The sequence below is a fragment of the Geotrypetes seraphini genome, chromosome 4 (genome assembly GCF_902459505.1).
Source record: "Geotrypetes seraphini chromosome 4, aGeoSer1.1, whole genome shotgun sequence".
NCBI classification, from domain to species: Eukaryota; Metazoa; Chordata; class Amphibia; order Gymnophiona; family Dermophiidae; genus Geotrypetes; species Geotrypetes seraphini.
In genome coordinates this window covers 235,739,663-235,757,339 of record NC_047087.1, presented here as the reverse complement: position 1 = coordinate 235,757,339, position 17,677 = coordinate 235,739,663, and the positions used below count along the sequence as shown (strand labels likewise).

Here is a 17,677-nt window from a genome sequence, read left to right as displayed (position 1 = left end):
ACCAGACAAATTGCACCCACGAGTGCTCAGAGAGCTGTGCGATGTCCTGGCGGAACCGTTAGCCATGCTCTTCAATCTCTCCCTAAGTACGGGGAGAGTCCCCCTGGACTGGAAAACAGCTAACATCGTTCCTCTGCACAAAAAGGGCTGCAGAGCGGAGGCTGCGAATTACAGACCAGTGAGTCTCACATCAATAGTGTGTAAACTCATGGAAACACTACTTAAATGTAAATTAGACACGATTTTGGATGAGGGGAATCTAAGGGATCCTAGTCAACATGGATTCACTAGGGGTAGGTCATGCCAATCCAATCTTATCAGCTTCTTTGATTGGGTAACAGGAAAGCTAGACTCGGGAGGGTCTCTGGACATAGTGTACTTGGATTTCAGTAAGGCTTTCGACAGTGTCCAACACCGTAGACTATTAAACAAGATGAAATTGATGGGGTTAGGTGAGACACTAATTGCATGGGTCAATGATTGGCTGAGTGGAAGACGTCAGAGGGTGGTGGTCAACGGCACCCTCTCTGAGACATCGGAGGTGACCAGTGGAGTGCCACAGGGCTCGGTCCTGGGTCCACTCCTTTTTAACATATTCATAAGGGACTTGACCCAAGGGCTTCAGGGTAAAGCAACTCTATTCGCTGATGGCGCCAAACTATGTAATATAGTAAGTGAAAGCAATCTGCAGGATAGTATGACGCAGGATCTGCTTACGTTGGAAAACTGGTCCTCGACATGGCAGCTGGGCTTCAACGCTAAGAAATGTAAGGTTATGCATCTCGGTAGCAGAAATCCATGCAAACCTTACACCTTAAATGGAGAAACACTAGCTAGGACTTCAGAAGAAAGAGACTTGGGAGTAATCATCAGTGCAGACATGAAGGCCGCCAAACAAGTAGAGAAGGCCTCATCCAAAGCAAGGCAACTTATGGGATGTATCAATAGAAGTTTCGTTAGCCGCCAATCTGAAGTCATAATGCCACTGTACAGAACCATGGTGAGACCTCATCTGGAGTACTGTGTGCAATTCTGGAGGCCACATTACCGTAAAGACGTGCTTAGAGTTGAGTCGGTTCAGCGGATGGCCACTAGGATGATCTCGGGGCTCAAGTGTCTCTCGTACGAAGAAAGACTAAACAAATTGCAGCTCTACACTTTAGAGCAGGGGTGTCAAAGTCCCTCCTCGAGGGCCGCAATCCAGTCGGGTTTTCAGGATTTCCCCCAATGAATATGCATGAGATCTATTAGCATACAATGAAAGCAGTTCATGCAAATAGATCTCATGCATATTCATTGGGGAAATCCTGAAAACCCGACTGGATTGCGGCGCTCGAGGACCGACTTTGACACCTGTGCTCTAGAAGAACGCAGGGAGAGGGGGGACATTTAAATACATCACGGGACGTGTCGAGGTGGAAGAAGACATCTTCTTTCTCAAGGGACCCTCGGTCACAAGGGGGCATCCGCTCAAACTCAGAGGAGGGAAATTCGATAGTGACGTAAGGAAGTATTTCTTCACAGAAAGGATTGTAGATCACTGGAACAAGCTTCCAGAGCAGGTGATCAAGGCCACCAGCGTGCTTGACTTTAAGAATAAATGGGATGCCCTAGTAGGATCCTTACGAGGGTAGAGCTAAGGAACTAGGTCATTAGTACTCAGACTTAATGGGGTGGGTCAGTAGAGTGGGCAGACTTGATGGGCTATAGCCCTTTTCTGCCGTCATCTTTCTATGTTTCTATGTTTAATTTGCACCTAATTAGTCAAATAAGTTATGTGCATAACTGCCACTGTTCTGTAAACTGTGCTTGCAATTTTGCATGCAGGATTGTAGAATAAAAGGGGAAAGGGGTATTTCTATAAAGGGTGCTATAAGTTAGGCACAAGATGCACTAACCCCCAAATTCTATTTATGGCACACAAAAATGAACCCTAAAATGTACACATAGATCGAAGATTACCTAATGAGCCAGTAATTGGCATTAATTGGAATTTGCGCAGGTGATCGGGTTACTAGTTACCAGGTGATCAAAGTTACTAGCGTTCAACTCATATGGGGAAATGGCCAGGGGCATTCCCCCAAAATATGGCAGTCCTGGTTTTTCTGGTACACTTCTGTATGTCTCTATTGTACTTTTCAGGCAGTTTCTTTGTCTTGGAATGGCTCCAGTAACTTTGTCCGGTGGACCCAAACCATCAAATGTCCCCAGTTTCCCAAGGAACACAAGTACTTCTGAAGAGAACCAAGGTAAAAATAAAACTGTGTGAACATCCTCTAAGGAACAGAGAAAATCCACTCTGCACAAGTCCCAGGAAATCCAAATAAGGAGCAGAGTAAGCCAGGTCTTCAAACGAACCACACTTTAATGGCAACCAATGTAACATGTTTAGATGATATTCTGTATATGGTTGCCATTAAAGTATTGCTTACTCTTCTCCTTCTTTGGACCTCCTCTCAGGAAAACAGCCATGTTTACCATTCCCTACTGATAGTTTTAAGCTTAACAAATTGAAACCATGACTGAATAGAGGCCTTGTCCATAAAACTTGTCACATATCACTGTTGCTGATCTAATGGATTAAAATGCAAATTCTGAAAAAAAAAAAAAGATACAGGGCCTCTTTCTGTGGTAAAATGATTTATAGTCATTAATCACCTAAGTAGATTATTCATGACCAAGGTTTTATTTGATGACCTGAAGATAATTAAGGAGGCAATTTCATGAGGCATTTCCGAGGGAAGAACAGTGTTCTAAATACAGAAATGGTTATTTATAAAACTGCCTGGTACATGCTTGTAAATATATGTTCTTACAGTCAGCATACATAAGTTTATCCCAGATGAGCAGAAGTATTCTTGGGATTCAAATCAGGCTAATGAGTATATGTTAAAAAATACACACTCATTTATGTTAAATAAACTGAAAATATATCCATGCCTCAAAGCAGGCATAGATGTGTGCATGTATTTAGACATTTTAAAAGGGCAAGTATGTGCATACTTTTACATTTTCAAAGTTTGTATAAATTATTACCATAGATATAGTACATTTCGGTCAGCCTATAAAATAAGATTCTTTATATAGAAACAATGAGACCGATAACACTATGTAAAATGAGTTTTGTTCCAGAGCAATAAGGGGCTCATAATCGAAAGAGAAAAACGTCCAAAAACCGGCCTCAGTTGGCACTTGGACGAACATTATCACAATACGTCCAAGTGCTGATAATAAAAATGGGTTTTGGATGTACAGTGGAACCTTGGTTTACGAGCATAATTCATTCCAGAAGCATGCTCGTAAACCAAAATACTCGTATATCAAAGCGAGTTTCCCCACAGGAAATAATGGAAACTCGCTTTGATACATTCTCCCCTCCCCCCGAGGCCAGCGGTGCTGTTCCCCCTGCTCGCAAAGTCCACCCCCCTCGCGCTAACCAGCCCCCCCCGCCCGACCAACTTTAACTCACCTCCCCCCCCCCCGGTCTGGCACCGGCACGCAGCCCACATGACGTGCCGGTGCCGCTTGAAGATCTTCTTCCTGCCTCTGCCAGCTTTGAGCATGCATCTGCGCATGCTCAAGCCCTTCTAATTCTCCCTCTCGCTGAGATCTCAAGAATCTCGGTGAGAGGGAGAATTAGAAGGGCTTGAGCATGCGCAGATGCATGCTCAAAGCCTGCAGAGGCAGGAAGAAGATCTTCAAGCAGCACCGGCACATCCTGTGGGCTGCATGCCGGTGCCAGACGGGGGGGGGGGGTGAGTTAAAGTTGGTCGGGCGGGGGGTGCCTGTTCTTGCGGGGGGGGGGAGGCCTTTGCGAGTAGGGGGGCAGCGATGCCGGTTCTCGGGGTGGGTGCTCGCAAATCAAGTCAACACTCGGTTTGCGAGACAAGTTTTGCGAGAATGTTTTGCTCGTCTTGCAAAACACTTGCAAACCGGGTTACTCACAAACCGAGGTTTGACTGTATTTCTAAATGACCTAGGCCTTCATAGTGCTGCTGAATGACCATAGTTAAACAGGGCATTTCAGGAGGAGTGTCGAGGGTGGGATTTGGGCAGGACGTGGGCAGGCTTACACTTAGTCATACTGCATGTATAACCGAAAGCTATACTGCTCAGGATAGATGGAACTTGGACGTTGTGACTTAGGGCTCCTTTCATCAAGCCACGCTAGCGGATTAACGCGCGTAATGGCGCGTGTTAAACTGCCGGCCGTGCTAACCGCTACTGCCTCCTCTTGAGCAGCCGGTAGTTTTTGGCCAGGGTGGGGGTTAGCGCGTGATGACAAGTTGTGCGCGTTAACCCCCGCTAGCTCGGCTTGATAAAAGGAGCCCTTAGACCATTTAAAACATGGTCTAAACTACAAAAACCCACCTAAAGTGACCAGATAAGCACTGCAAATACATAATAACAGACCCCCACACACTACCCCAGTGATCACCGACCCCCCATTCCCATAAAAATATTAATCACAACTTGAAAATTGTGCCTCCAGAACATCATCACCTGGCAGCCTGGCATAGTCGTGCTGCACTTAGGCATCTTAAGCCATCTTGAGGGTGGGTTAGGGACCCATGGAGAGGAGGACCCATGCCCATAAACCCCTGTAATCACTGCATGGCTACTGAAACATGTGCACTCCCCTATACACCCCCAAAACCCTTTTTTACTGGCATATAAGTGGCTCTTAAATTTTTGGAGGGTCTGGTTAACTTAGAACTAACTACTTACTTGGATAAGTTTAATATATTACAAGATAGCCAATCTGGGTTTCTGTCAGGTTTCAATACTGAAACTGTCTTGGCCTCTCTGCTGGATAATCTTCATTTGTTGTTCAGTCAAGGTACAAGTGCTTTGATTTTGCAGTTATAGCTGAGCAGTGCTTTTGATCTGGTGGATCATACTATTCTTATTGACTGCTTAAAATCTATTGGTATCTCGGGAAAGGTTTTAAATTGATTTTGAGAATTTTTGGGTAACAAATCATACCAGGTGTTTAAGGATGACAATCTTTCTTATCGTTGGAAAAAAACAATGTGGCGTTCCACAAGGTTTGCCTTTTTCCCCCACTTTGTTTAATATCTACTTGGCTTCACTGGGAAATCTCTTGCACACATTTATGTGGATGATATTACAATAATTATACCGCTAACTTGTCTGACAGTAGAGATCATATATTTTTTAGCGACCATCCTGAATCAGATTGAGTGTTGGATGATTGCTTTTAAATTGAAACTAAATCCAGAAAACACTAAATTTTTTCTTGCAACCCCCAATGACAAGATTAAAGAAACATTGATTGACTTGAATGGCCTTGACTATACTATAGAACAGTCTATAAAAATATTGGGAGTGACTATAGATAAACATCTCATTTTAGAACATCATCCTGATCTATTATTAAAGAAATGCTTTGCTGTGCTCTGGAAACTTCACATTATTAAGAAATACTGTGATGAATCTTCATTCCGTCTGTTAGTGCAGTCATCCATTTTAAGTATTCTTCATTATTGTAATGTTATTTATTTGGGTGCTTTTAAGAACATTTTAAGAAAATTGAGAGTGGTTCAAAACACTGCAGTTCGATTGATCTTTGGATTGAAAAAATGGGAGCATATTACATCATATTATTTGAAACTCCACTGGCTGCCGATTGAGGCCAGAGTTTTGTTTAAGTTTGCCTGCATTTGTTACAAATCAATTTTTGGTTTGTCACCTGGATGCCTTGTTTCCCATTTTTCTTTGAATCACCCAAATAAGGTCACATGCAGAGTTTGTCTGTTTACATTTCCTTCCGCTAAATTATGTTGTTACAAAAGATTTCTGGAGAGAACTCTCTCTTTTTAAGCTGCAAAATTAAATGATTGGTTCGGTAAAATTATGCTAGGATCCTCTTCTTATCTTGATTTTAGAAAACTATTGAAGATCCAACTGTTTGAAAAATTTGTATCCTAACTGGTTGTTTCATTTAATAATTCTATGCTTCAGTCATGCAATGTATCTTCTTTAAAATTGTGTTTTTACTGCATGGTCGGTTCTTATTTGTTGTAATCTGCTTAGAACCATTCTTTTAAATTGTATTTTTCTTTTAAATCATATTTTCTACTGTAGGACCAATTCTTATTTATTGTATTTTGTTTTGAATTGTATTTTCCTTTTAAAATTACTCTCCACTGTATGACTTGCGCTTATTTGTTGCAAACCGCCTAGAACCATTTTTTGGTTAGGCGGAATATAAAAATAAAATTATTATTATTATTGGGGTGGTAGATAAGTGGGTCTAGGGGATTCTGGAGTAGTTTGGGGAGCTCACCATGACCTATAAGGTGAGGAGAAGACATGGCACCTTTTTTGTGAAGTTCACAGCAGTGCCCTGTAAGGTACCCCACTATTTAGGTGCTATGTATGGGTGTTCAGTCCATCACTTTGCAGGCCCCTCCCATGTCCAACAGGGCTTGTTCTAGGCATTTCTGACTTGGACAAAAAGTTGGATGAAAATGTGGTATAAAGATGGACAATTTAGCAGCTTGGACAATCAGATTAGCAGGACGTATAGTTAGATGATTTTTGAAATGAAAAAAAAAAGTTGGATGTATTTTTCGAAAATGTGTCCTAAGCTGTATTTTACTTTGGACGACTTGCGACTTGTACGAAAACGGAGTTAGACGTTCCTTTCGATTATACCCCTCCACGTGTAATTTCCTAATTGTTCATGCCTAAAAAGTATAGAAAAATATCTGTTGTTTCCATAGTCAACATGTTGTGGGTATGGTTTGGACAGAACTGAGGTAGGAGAAAAATCTACAGCTTACAAAGGGAATACTGACAGCTCATAGGCATGCATAGATTTTGACAAAGTGTTATTTATGGCAAGGGCTTTACTCATAGGATTTTTGCCCCTAAATGAAGAAATATAAAAATTGCAGCCTCACTTCTTAACTGGCAGCGCTTGCACATCTAGGCTTGTAAAATGGAACAGCTACACATGGACATTGTGAAATCGCTGCTTCCACAAGGAATCTGTTGAGTTCATGCTGTTCATTTGAATGACTGCTCCCCCTGTACATATAGCCAAATATATATGCACTCTTTTCTGGTATTTTGGGAAAGGATCTGGGTCGGCAATATGGCTGGAACTGAGCTTGTTTCAATTCTGATCTTTATGTTGTACAATATATAAAATACACCTTTAAACTCTCAAGATTAATTTTACGGAAGTATGATTGTGTTTTTTTACTTAAGCATAGCTTTAAAATAAATCACAGCAAAAGCCATGGTAAAAAAATATTAACTCTTTTGCTTCTTTATTAAAAGAACATTGCCGTTGTGAAGCAGAAGGACTAGACAATGATGGGAGTCATTTACCAAGCATACATAAGCCTTGGCCATCTAGATGCTCTGCTAATGCCCTCAAGACATCATTGAATCTGGTCTCCATGACACCAAGGAACTTTCAACTTCATAAAGTAGCATCATCTCCATCATTTATAGAATTTGACATGTCATCTAGTGGCTATGGGTATTACTTTTATTATTATTATTTTTTTCAATTACATTATGTCTCTGTAGATCTATGTGACAGATTTTGGTTTTCTTTATATTTGTCTGTCTTTTTCCTGTATCCATCTGCCAATATCTCTTTTCATCGATAAGCACATTTCAGCACTGATGATTTATCTTAAGCAAAATCTGCAGTGCATGAGGTGGACAGACAAATAAGTGTTGCTTGGCTTGCTTCTCTTCATAATTTCAGGTCTCAAGAGCAAAGGAGCAAACGAGGTAAAAAATGGAAACAAATATGGCCTCAAAGAGCTCAAAGACTTTATATTAACAACAACAGTTAAACACATAGGGGTCCTTTTATTAAGGTGCACTCTCTGATTTAATGCGTGCAAATGATTAACGTTCACTAAATGCCATTCAACTTATTATATTTCTATGGGCTGCATGGCATTTTATGCACATTAAATTGTTAGCATGGGCTAAATCCATTTGCACTCCTTAGTAAAAGGACTCCATAAGAACAATGGGTCAGACCAATGGTCCATCTAGCCAAGTAGCCCGTCCTCACGGTGGCTAATGTTTAGTAATGTTTAGGGGTGTTCCCAGCAGTTTTTTCAGGACTGCTATGCAGTTAGTGCAAAGTGAAGTTTGCTTCCTTGTATTAACTGCAAGACAGATAATGTGGAATGCAACTAGTAAGAACTCGTGGATGCTGATGCTCCCAAAGAGGAAACAGAATGCCCTCTCTTGGTATGGTGATATTTTTTTATGAATAATGCAACTTATGAGGTTTAATGCATGATATATTAGGATATATTCATTTTGTATAATATTCAGCTACATTGCTTGCACTTGCATACTTTGCACTTAATTATTTACATGCGCTGCTGTAAAAGTTGCAAAATAATACACTTTCGTCAATTAATACATATTGTGCAGCTAGTGTCTTGTCTTATTCCATTATCACACCTTAAATAATGTTCCCTGCCTGTATGCAGTATGTAGTTCTGTTAATTGTACTAGTCCTATTCTCATCTTTTGCCAATGTTAATTGTTATTTGATAGTCATTGTTAGTACTACGCTTAAATGATTCTACTGTTTTTAGGAATATGTGCTTTTGCATATTTACAAAATGCATTTTGCAAATTGCTGTAAGTTGCTTAGGGTGATTCTTTGAGTCTGTATGATGTAAAGGAAAAGATTAATACTGCACAGTCTTCAATATGCAAGAACAAAGTTGTGAATGACTTATAGAGGCTGCTACTTGTGTGGTTTCTTTGGTGGGGTAAAATAATCATAATTATTTATTATCTAGCAAGGTTGCTAACGTAAGGCTAAAATAAACTTGTTTTGGATGCATACTTACTGAGATATACTTAGCTGAAAATGTGGACAAAACGTGCTGAATTTTGCTCTTTAATTATGGGACAAATTTCCCAACAGGTATCTTGTCAAACCTTTTCATTATTAATATTATTATTCTTATTCTGCCTGATATTCAAAGCAATTTGGTGGGCAGGAGAGCCTTCTGCCTGCTTAAATCACTTGGAGCTGACCAACCATAGATATTTAGCGGCACTGTCCAGTTGAATAGCGACTGACTATCCAAGTAGAATGAGGGAAGGTCAGGGGGGCAGTTCTGTGAAGAAGCTAGCAGTTCTGTGGATGTCTGCAATATTCTAGCCAAGTGTGAACAATTTTGCAAGTAAGCGGGTTCCATCAGAAGCTGCAGTTGGGATGAGTGAAGAGAACATGCTAAGATATAAGGAACAAGGTGTTTGAAAAGTATGCAGCTTACAATAGTATGCAGCATTGAAGAATATGGATAGTAAAAGATTTTGAAATTGTTTAGACTGAAGGAAGGGAGTAATGCTATCAAATATTTTCACTCCATATATTAATTTGATGGCAATATTTTGAATAAGTTGGTGATGAAGTTGATAATTATGTAAATTGTAAAGGATTTAATTACAATAATCCATACCATACCATATCAACTCTTGTATCCCTCAAATGTCAGCTAGGAATCATTGTGGCTTACATAATATTAGAATTGCTACAGAGACATAGATATTACAAAGACATTGCATGGAAGATATCATGCAGGGGACTGAATGGGAAAGGGTCAATACATTGAGGAAAAAAGCTGAGTTTCCAGTGCTTTCATGAATTGGAATCCAAATGATAATAATCCAGAGTGGATAACGAGACAAAGAGAAGGTTTATCAAAAAAAGCTCGAGTGAGGTGAATTTCTCTGAGAACAAAAAAGACTCTTTTACTACGGCAGAAATATGAATAAACTGTAACTACATCAGAAGAGGCAACAACTAGGTTGTTTGAATATTTCAGAGTGGGCTAACTGCAATAAATTCTTGCTTCATTGAAGAGGTGGGTAGATAATGAATTTAAAGACAGCTTCTAATTTCATTTTAATTAGGTTACCCTTCCACTAAAGCTGAGGTTACACAATCTAGGAGTTATGTTGGATTTTGCTTTGAATATTGAAGTTCAGATTCCATCATTTTCTAAGATTGCTTTCTCAGCTGGGCTACACAATTGCCTTAATAATGAATTAACATTGAAAATAATACAGATTTGCAGCTACCCCTAGATTCTTATGCTGCGACCAAAGTTATCTGCAAACTTGCATGCACAACTTAATTGGTTAACAAACCAATCAGCGCCAATAATTGCCAATTAACATTATTGGCACTAATTAGAATTTACATGCACCACTTTCTAAGCATATTCTATAAAGTGGTGCATGTAAATTCTAGTGCTTGGATCTCAAAAAGGGAAGAGCATGGGCGGTTCATGGGCATTCTGATAAGTTAGGCTCACTGTTATAGAATACATCCAATCCAAGCTCAACTTAGGTGCAGGCATTTAGGCCTGGTTTTCATTGGTATAACTGCCTGTGCCTGGTGTTAATTGCATAGATGGGTGTTATGCGTGATTCTATACATTGTGCCTAACTCTGGAGGCAGTTTTTAGAATAGCGCTAAGAGTTGATTTTTTTTTTAGGCAGCATATATTGAATTTACTCCTTAATCCATAATGTTGCTGCCTGTCTGTTGGCAATAGGAAGTGGTCTTCTTTCCTGTCAATTTTCCTGCCGGGGGGAGACGCCATGGCAGGAAAGAATGGGCATCCCATCTGCCAATTTTCTTTTGCGGGGGTGGGGTGTGTGTGTAAGGACATGCCTCCTGACATTTTCGCTGCCATGGGGGGGTGGGGGGTGGGGTCAGTTTGTGGTGCTGGTTTGTTGGAGAGAGCTGACATTGGCAGGAGATGGGGGTGCTTTTTTATTTTTTTTTATTTTTATGAGGCAGATATTGTGCATGTGTAACACATACAGCATCTGTGCCCTAAAATAAACAAAAAGGTTTCTTTCCTGCCCTGAACAGCTGAGTGGCAAGAGGCTTTCCCCTGCCTCTCAGCTGTTAGGGCTTCCCCTGCCAGCTCTGCGCATGTGTGAGAGTTGCTCTCATAGCCATCAACTGGACAGGAGAGTCGGGGATTACGACAGACCTCTGCATGAATCATTTGCGTGCAAACATTTTAGTGCATCAATAGCTCTTTTTGAATCGGCCCAAAAATCGGATTTGAGCAGACCCACACGGTCTCGCCAATCCTCAGAGTGCATCTAGGCCTCGGAGACTGGCCATCAAAATAGGAGATGACATTTAATGTGAGCCAAGTGTAAAGTGAACAGAAGAACGAAATCTCTTTGTAAGCAAAAATCCAGCAACAGAAGAGGTGGAGCAGACAGCAAACCAATGGAAACAATCACCAATCAGGCTTTATTGGTATGATAAAAGTTCAACTACCACAGGCCGCTTTTTAGTGCAGGTTAGTAAAAGAGCTCCTGTGTTAGGAAGAATGAAGAAAGTTGGATAGATTGGTGGGAGGGGTACATTCCGGGTGGTGGACAGTGTGGTATTGTTTGAAAGGTTCTATATACTTGTTATGTATTTGCTTGAAAAAAATCTTTCCGCAAAAAATGAATTAAAATGTATTGAAAAAAAAGAAAGAATACTATTTTAGAATATGTTGATGAATGTTGTAAATTGCTTTGAGGGTATACAAGATATAATTATTAAGTTTTTGTAAATAAAAGTAATCCCTGTTTTCTGTTGTTGTACAAATAGTAATATTTTTTTTTGTTACCGTACATTGATCCTATGGGAAATGTTAGTTGTAAACTTGAAAACTATTTAAATATGGAAATAATGGTTGAATATGGATGAAATGCCAAAGCAGGTGAATTTCATTTTTTATGACTAGCTTGTTTGTGATTTCCGCAGATAAGGAAAACTTTAAATTTTAAGACTAAGCATTGTTTTTTTTTTTAAAAATAGGTGTTTGTTTCTTCCAACTCTTGCTACTGTTTTTGGCACAAATGTTGAACGTTCAGTCTCAGGAGGCACTGGCGAAGGTAGGTACATGTATTCTCTATGAGATCATCTCTGTTCATTTATATTGAAGTGCAAAATTGTTAATCCTGTTGTTTATATTGAATATTTAATGTTAGATTTAGTTTATCCCCTTACAATTAAAAATCATAGCAGTCTTCTGTGTTTAGGTCCTTGCATTTTATGATTACAAACTAAAAGGGACTATTTATAATCTGCCTAATATTTAGCACTATTTAATCAGTCAGGAACAGTTCCTGGCTAGTTAAATAGCACTTAAGCAGCTAAGCGCTAGTGTTCAGCATGTTTGTCTAATGTATTTATGCCATGTATGCATTTAAATGTCTCTATCATTTCTCCCCTCTCCTACCTTTCCTCCAAAGTATACAGATTGAGATCTTTAAGTCTGTCTCCATATTCTTTATGATAAAGACCACCAACCATTTTAGTAGCTGTCTTCTGAATCGTCTCCATCCTGTTTATCTTAATAAAAGTATAGTCTCAGAATTATACACAGTATTCTAAATGAGGTCTCATCAGAGTCTTATACAGGGGCATCATTACCTCCTTTATCCAACTGGTCATTCCTCTCTCTGTGCATCCAAGTATCCTCCTGGCTTTCACCATTGACTTTTCTTCCTGTTTGGCCACCTTAAGCTCATCTCATGATCACACCCAAGTCATGCTTCTCCTTTGTGCACAGAAGTTCTTCACCCTTTAAACCAGTGGTCTCAAAGTCAAACCCCTTGTAGGGCCACCTTTTGGATTTGTAGGTACTTGGAGGGCCTCAGAAAAAGTAGTTAATGTCTTATTAAAGAAATGACAATTTTGCATGAAGTAAACACTCTTTATAGTTTATAAATCTTTCTTTTTGTCTAAGTCTTAATAATAATATTGTCATTTATAGCTAAAGAGACATATGATCAAGAAACTGTTTTATTTTACTTTTGTGATTATGATAAACATACCGAGGGCCTCAAAATAGGACCTGGTGGGCCGCATGTGGCCCCCGGGTCGCGTGTTTGAGACCACTGCTTTAAACTGTACTGTTCCTTTGGTTTTATGCAGGCCAAATGCATGACCTTGCATTTCATAGCATTAAATCTTAAGCTGCCAAATTCCAGACCATTCGCCAAGATTCACTAGGTTTTCTTCCTCATGTTATCCAGACCATCAGGGGTGTGTATCCTATTGCAGATTTTGGTATCATCCACAAACCTTGTGCTATACTACTGATAGCATCCCTTTCCTCAGAGTAAACTCTATTACCACTACTCTGGTGCATTCCACTCAATATGTTCCTAACCCATTCTGTCACTTTGGGACCAACAGTGGCAAATACTTTGCTAAAATTGAAATACACCACATTTAGCCCTCTTTTTCTATCCAACTTTCTGGTCACCCAGTCAATGAAATTGATTATATTTGTCTGACAAGTTCCATCTCTAGTGACCAAGATGATAAAGGGAATACATGTATGAGGAAAGACTAAAAAGGTTAGGGCTGTTCTGCTTGGAAAGAGATGGCTGACGGGAGATTTGATTGAGATCTACAAAATCCTGAGTGATATAGAACGGTACAAGTAGATTGATTCTTTACTCCATCAAAATTACAAAGACTAGGGGATGATCAATAAAGTTACAGGGAAATACTTTTAAAACCAATTGCAGGAAATATTTTTTCACTCAGAGAATAGTTAAACTTTGGAATGTATTGCCAGAGGTTGTGGTAAGAATGGTTAACATAGTTGGTTTTAAGAAAGGTTTGGACAAATTCCTGGAGGAAAAGTCCATAGCCTGTTATTGAGAAAGACATGAGAGGAGCCACTGCTTGCCCTGGATCGGTAGTGTGGAATGTTGCTACTTTGGGGTTTTTGCTAGGTACTAGTGACATAGATTGGCTACCATGAGGACAGGGTACTAGGCTAGATGGACCATCAGTCTGACCCAATAAGGATATTCTTATGTTCTTATGAAACCATGTTGTTTCAGATTCTGTAATCCACTGGATTCCAAAAATTTCACTATTCTCTGTTTTAAAAGAGTTTAAATTAATTTACTTACCACAGAAATCAGACTTACTAGCCAGTAGCTCTCTACCTCTTCTTTACTTCTGTTTTTATGGAGAGGAACCTTATCCGCCCTTCTCCAGTCCTCCAGTATCACTCTTGACCCTAGAGAAACATAAGAACATAAGAATTGCTGCTGCTGGGTCAGACAAGAGGTCCATCCTGCCCAGCAGTCTGCTCACACAGCGGCCTCCAGGTCAAAGACCAGTGCTCTAAATGAGTCCAGTCTCACCTGCATATGTCCCAGTTTAGCAGGAACTTGTCCAGCTTAGTCTTGAAACCCTGGAGGATGTTGTCCCCTACAACAGACTCCGGAAAAGCAATCCAGCTCTCCACCACTCTCTGGGAGAAGAAGAACCTCCTTATGTTTGTACGGAATCTATCCCCTTTCAACTTTAGAGAGTGCCCTTTTGTTCTCCTTACCTTGGAGAGTGTGAACAGTCTGTCTTTGACTACTATGTCTATTCCCTTCAGTATTTTGAATGTTTCGATCATGTCTCCTCTCAGTCTCCTCTTTTCAAGGGAGAAGAGGCCCAGTTTCTCCAATCTCTCACTGTACGGCAACTCCTCCAGCCCCTTAACCATTTTAGTCACTCTTCTCTGGATCCTTTCAAGTAGTACCGTGTCTTTCTTCATGTACGGAGACCAGTGCTGGACGCAGTACTCCAGGTGAGGGCGCACCATGGCCCGGTACAGCGGCATGATAACCTTCTCCGATCAAGTTTCAAGTTTATTTAGATTTAATGGTTCGCTTAATAATTCTAAGCGAATAACATAACAATAAGTTTGGGATAAAACAGTTAAAAATATTATTATTACTTTAAAAAAACAGGGTCATTACAAACTGACAATACAGACAAAACGATCTGTTCGTGATCCCCTTCTTTATCATTCCTAGCATTCTATTCGCCCTTTTTGCCACTGCAGCACATTGTACAGATGGCTTTATCGACTTGTCGATCAGAACTCCCAAGTCTCTTTCCTGGGAGGTCTCTCTAAGTACCCCCCCCAGACATCCTGTATTCGTGCATGAGATTTTTGTTACTGACATGCATCATTTTGCACTTATCCATGTTGAACCTCATTTGCCATGTTGATGCCCATTTCTCGAGCTTGTAGCATTGTAAAGATGATTGAAAAGTTTTATTTACCAATACTTTAGAATCTGAACACATAATTTAAAGGCTTGTAGCAATAGGAGTCAGAGCTGGTGTTGGGGGTCAGAGAGTAGACAAATAGAAGAGTCAGAATTGGTTTGGTGTATGAACTTCACAGTCCTGATTTTTACAGCATTTTAGTAAAATGACACCAGTGGTTGAATTAAAGACATAGATGGAAGTCTTTCTTTGGTTTATGATAGCCTGAGAACTTCACTGGTTTGCGGTTAGAGGAAATGCTTTTATATTTCACAAAATAAGTGAAGTCATTGATTCTTTTTTATATCTTTCCTTACAGGCACACGAGGGTTCCCTCCCCAAGCTGGGTTCACTTTTTCCTCATGGTTCCTGATAAGCAAGTTCAGTAATACTCACGATTCTCACCCCATCCGTTTCCTCAATGTGGTTCGTCACATGTCGAGGACTGAGCAAAAGTTTGTTTGTCTTTCAGTTAGCATTTCATCTTTGGACCATTCTTTGATTATTTCGACAGAAGAGGAGGAATTTCAGCCACTGGGTATGTTTGGAAATGCACTGCTATGATGAACGTTAATGAACCTTAACAGCTGGTGGAGTTTTCAGGCTTCACCTGGGTAAAATAGGAGCAGTGGATGAGTGAGGTAGGGGCTAGGAAGGAGGGCAGAGATGAGGAGGGGCTTAAAGAGCTAAGTGAAGTAGTGGGAGAGGAGGGAGAAGTGAAGAGTGCAATGAAAAATGATGACAGGAAATGAAGAGTGTAAGAGAAGAGACATCTTGGAAATTCTTCTTAGTGCCATATTTTGAGGATGCTAATCTTGGGCCTCAGGTATGGGGGGGGGGGGGGGGATTTCATGTGTCTTGCCCTGGGTACTGTAGTGCCATATTTTAAAGCCAAGATAATATGGGTTGAATGGAAGAATTGTGAAGATTGTTCAAAATAATGATTTAACTTTCATGTAGAGCGAAACTCAAAACACAATCATGTTAATTTATGTGCTCCAGTTCAAGCAAAACTGATATTTGATTACTTTCAGCTAAATGGAATTATCATGCTGAGTGGAACTGTTTCTTTTTTCATAAACTAGTACTTTAAATATCCATAGATTCATTTTGAAGATATAAATTTCTGAAGATTGATTTTTAGATGATTTTAGATAAATTTGAATTTGAAAATATATAAGGCCATAAGTCTGTGAAATTAGAGATCCACTAATTATATCTGTATGAGGTTTCGGTTTGATCAAAATGTTAGACTTGATTGTCTCTGATACGATGATCTGATTTTTAAATACATAAATAAATATACTAACTTTTTGTTATATAAACAATTATGTACTGTATATGCTCAAATATAAACCAAGATTTTGGGGCCAAAAAAAGGCCCAAAAATGGAGGTCTTGCTTTACATTCAAGTACTCCCCTCCTATCCCCCCTCAGTTGACCTGCATGCTGCTTTCCTCCTCCCTCAATGACCATTGTCACGCTGCTCCCTTCCCTTCTGACCATCAGTGCACTGCTGTTCACCCTCCCCCCCCAATTCCTCCCCAAGATGATTGGGGCTGCTGTCATACACCTGGACACCTACACCTCTCACTTCCGACTGGCATTGCACTTACCAACGCTGAAAACTCTACAAGCAATCCGCTGTATTCGGCCAGTGCTCAAGGCCTGCTGGCTCCTGCCCTCTCCGAGAATGGAGTTAAAAGTGTTGCATATACACATCCAGCATTTAAAAGGAAAACCCTTACTCCTGGATTGAATATTGAACCTAGTATGTTTCATGTATGGTATGGTTGGAAATAGCCCCTATTAATGAGAGAGAAATGTGAATTCTTGGTTCACCATAAATATCTCAATGTTGGTTTAGTGTTCATATGATCTGGAGCTATCTGCTACTTAAGAAATAGGTATCAAGCATAGGAATCTGTATGTTCTCTCTGTTTCTACTGCAGACAACATGGAGCCTGAGATAATGCCTGCCGTTTACCCAACTGCACCAACTAAGGTCCAGTTTAATTGTTCCCGATTGCTAGCAGCAGGACAGTGGCATCACCTCGCTGTTGTTGTTGCAAAGGAAATAAAAAGAAACAGCATCGTTTCGGCCTACATAGATGGACAAATCATTGGGTCAACTAAGGTCAATGGAGGTTTTGTTTTAGAATTTTTAATTTATACTTTTGTTGTATCAACACAACTTGGTTAAATACTTCAGAAAAATCTGAAAATATAATTAGATTGTCTAAGAAAATGTTTTCTGTAATTATGCATAAATCCAGTGGTAAGGAGTGGAACAGATAATCTTATATCCAAAATCCAAAAAATATCAATATTGCTACTAATTTCTCACTATTGTTCTACTAATTCCAAATAGTCAGAATTAAATATCAAATTTATAGAAGGAAAAAGTCTCAGACTCCCAATTCATCAAGCACAAATTTAGGCTCAGTCACCTCATTGGCTATAAGACCTTCTATTCAAAACTACATATTTTTAATGAAATACTTTTGTTGTACCTTTTATAAATAAAAACTTAAACCTAAATTTCTTAATGAACAG

The 17,677-nt window shown here is 39.7% G+C and overlaps 1 protein-coding gene across 4 annotated transcripts in view; it reads left to right on the top strand.

The window, feature by feature from the left end:
- Window positions 1–17,677, top strand: part of WDFY4 (WDFY family member 4) — a 613,830-nt gene that overhangs the window by 196,376 nt on the left and 399,777 nt on the right. For all 4 annotated transcript variants that reach the window (XM_033941175.1, XM_033941176.1, XM_033941173.1 and 1 more), the window contains exons 15-19: window positions 2,143–2,249; window positions 7,312–7,516; window positions 11,864–11,940; window positions 15,441–15,659; window positions 17,074–17,258. In XM_033941175.1, coding sequence (XP_033797066.1) covers window positions 2,143–2,249; window positions 7,312–7,516; window positions 11,864–11,940; window positions 15,441–15,659; window positions 17,074–17,258 — 793 coding nt within the window. The remainder of the gene's footprint in view (window positions 1–2,142; window positions 2,250–7,311; window positions 7,517–11,863; window positions 11,941–15,440; window positions 15,660–17,073; window positions 17,259–17,677) is intronic.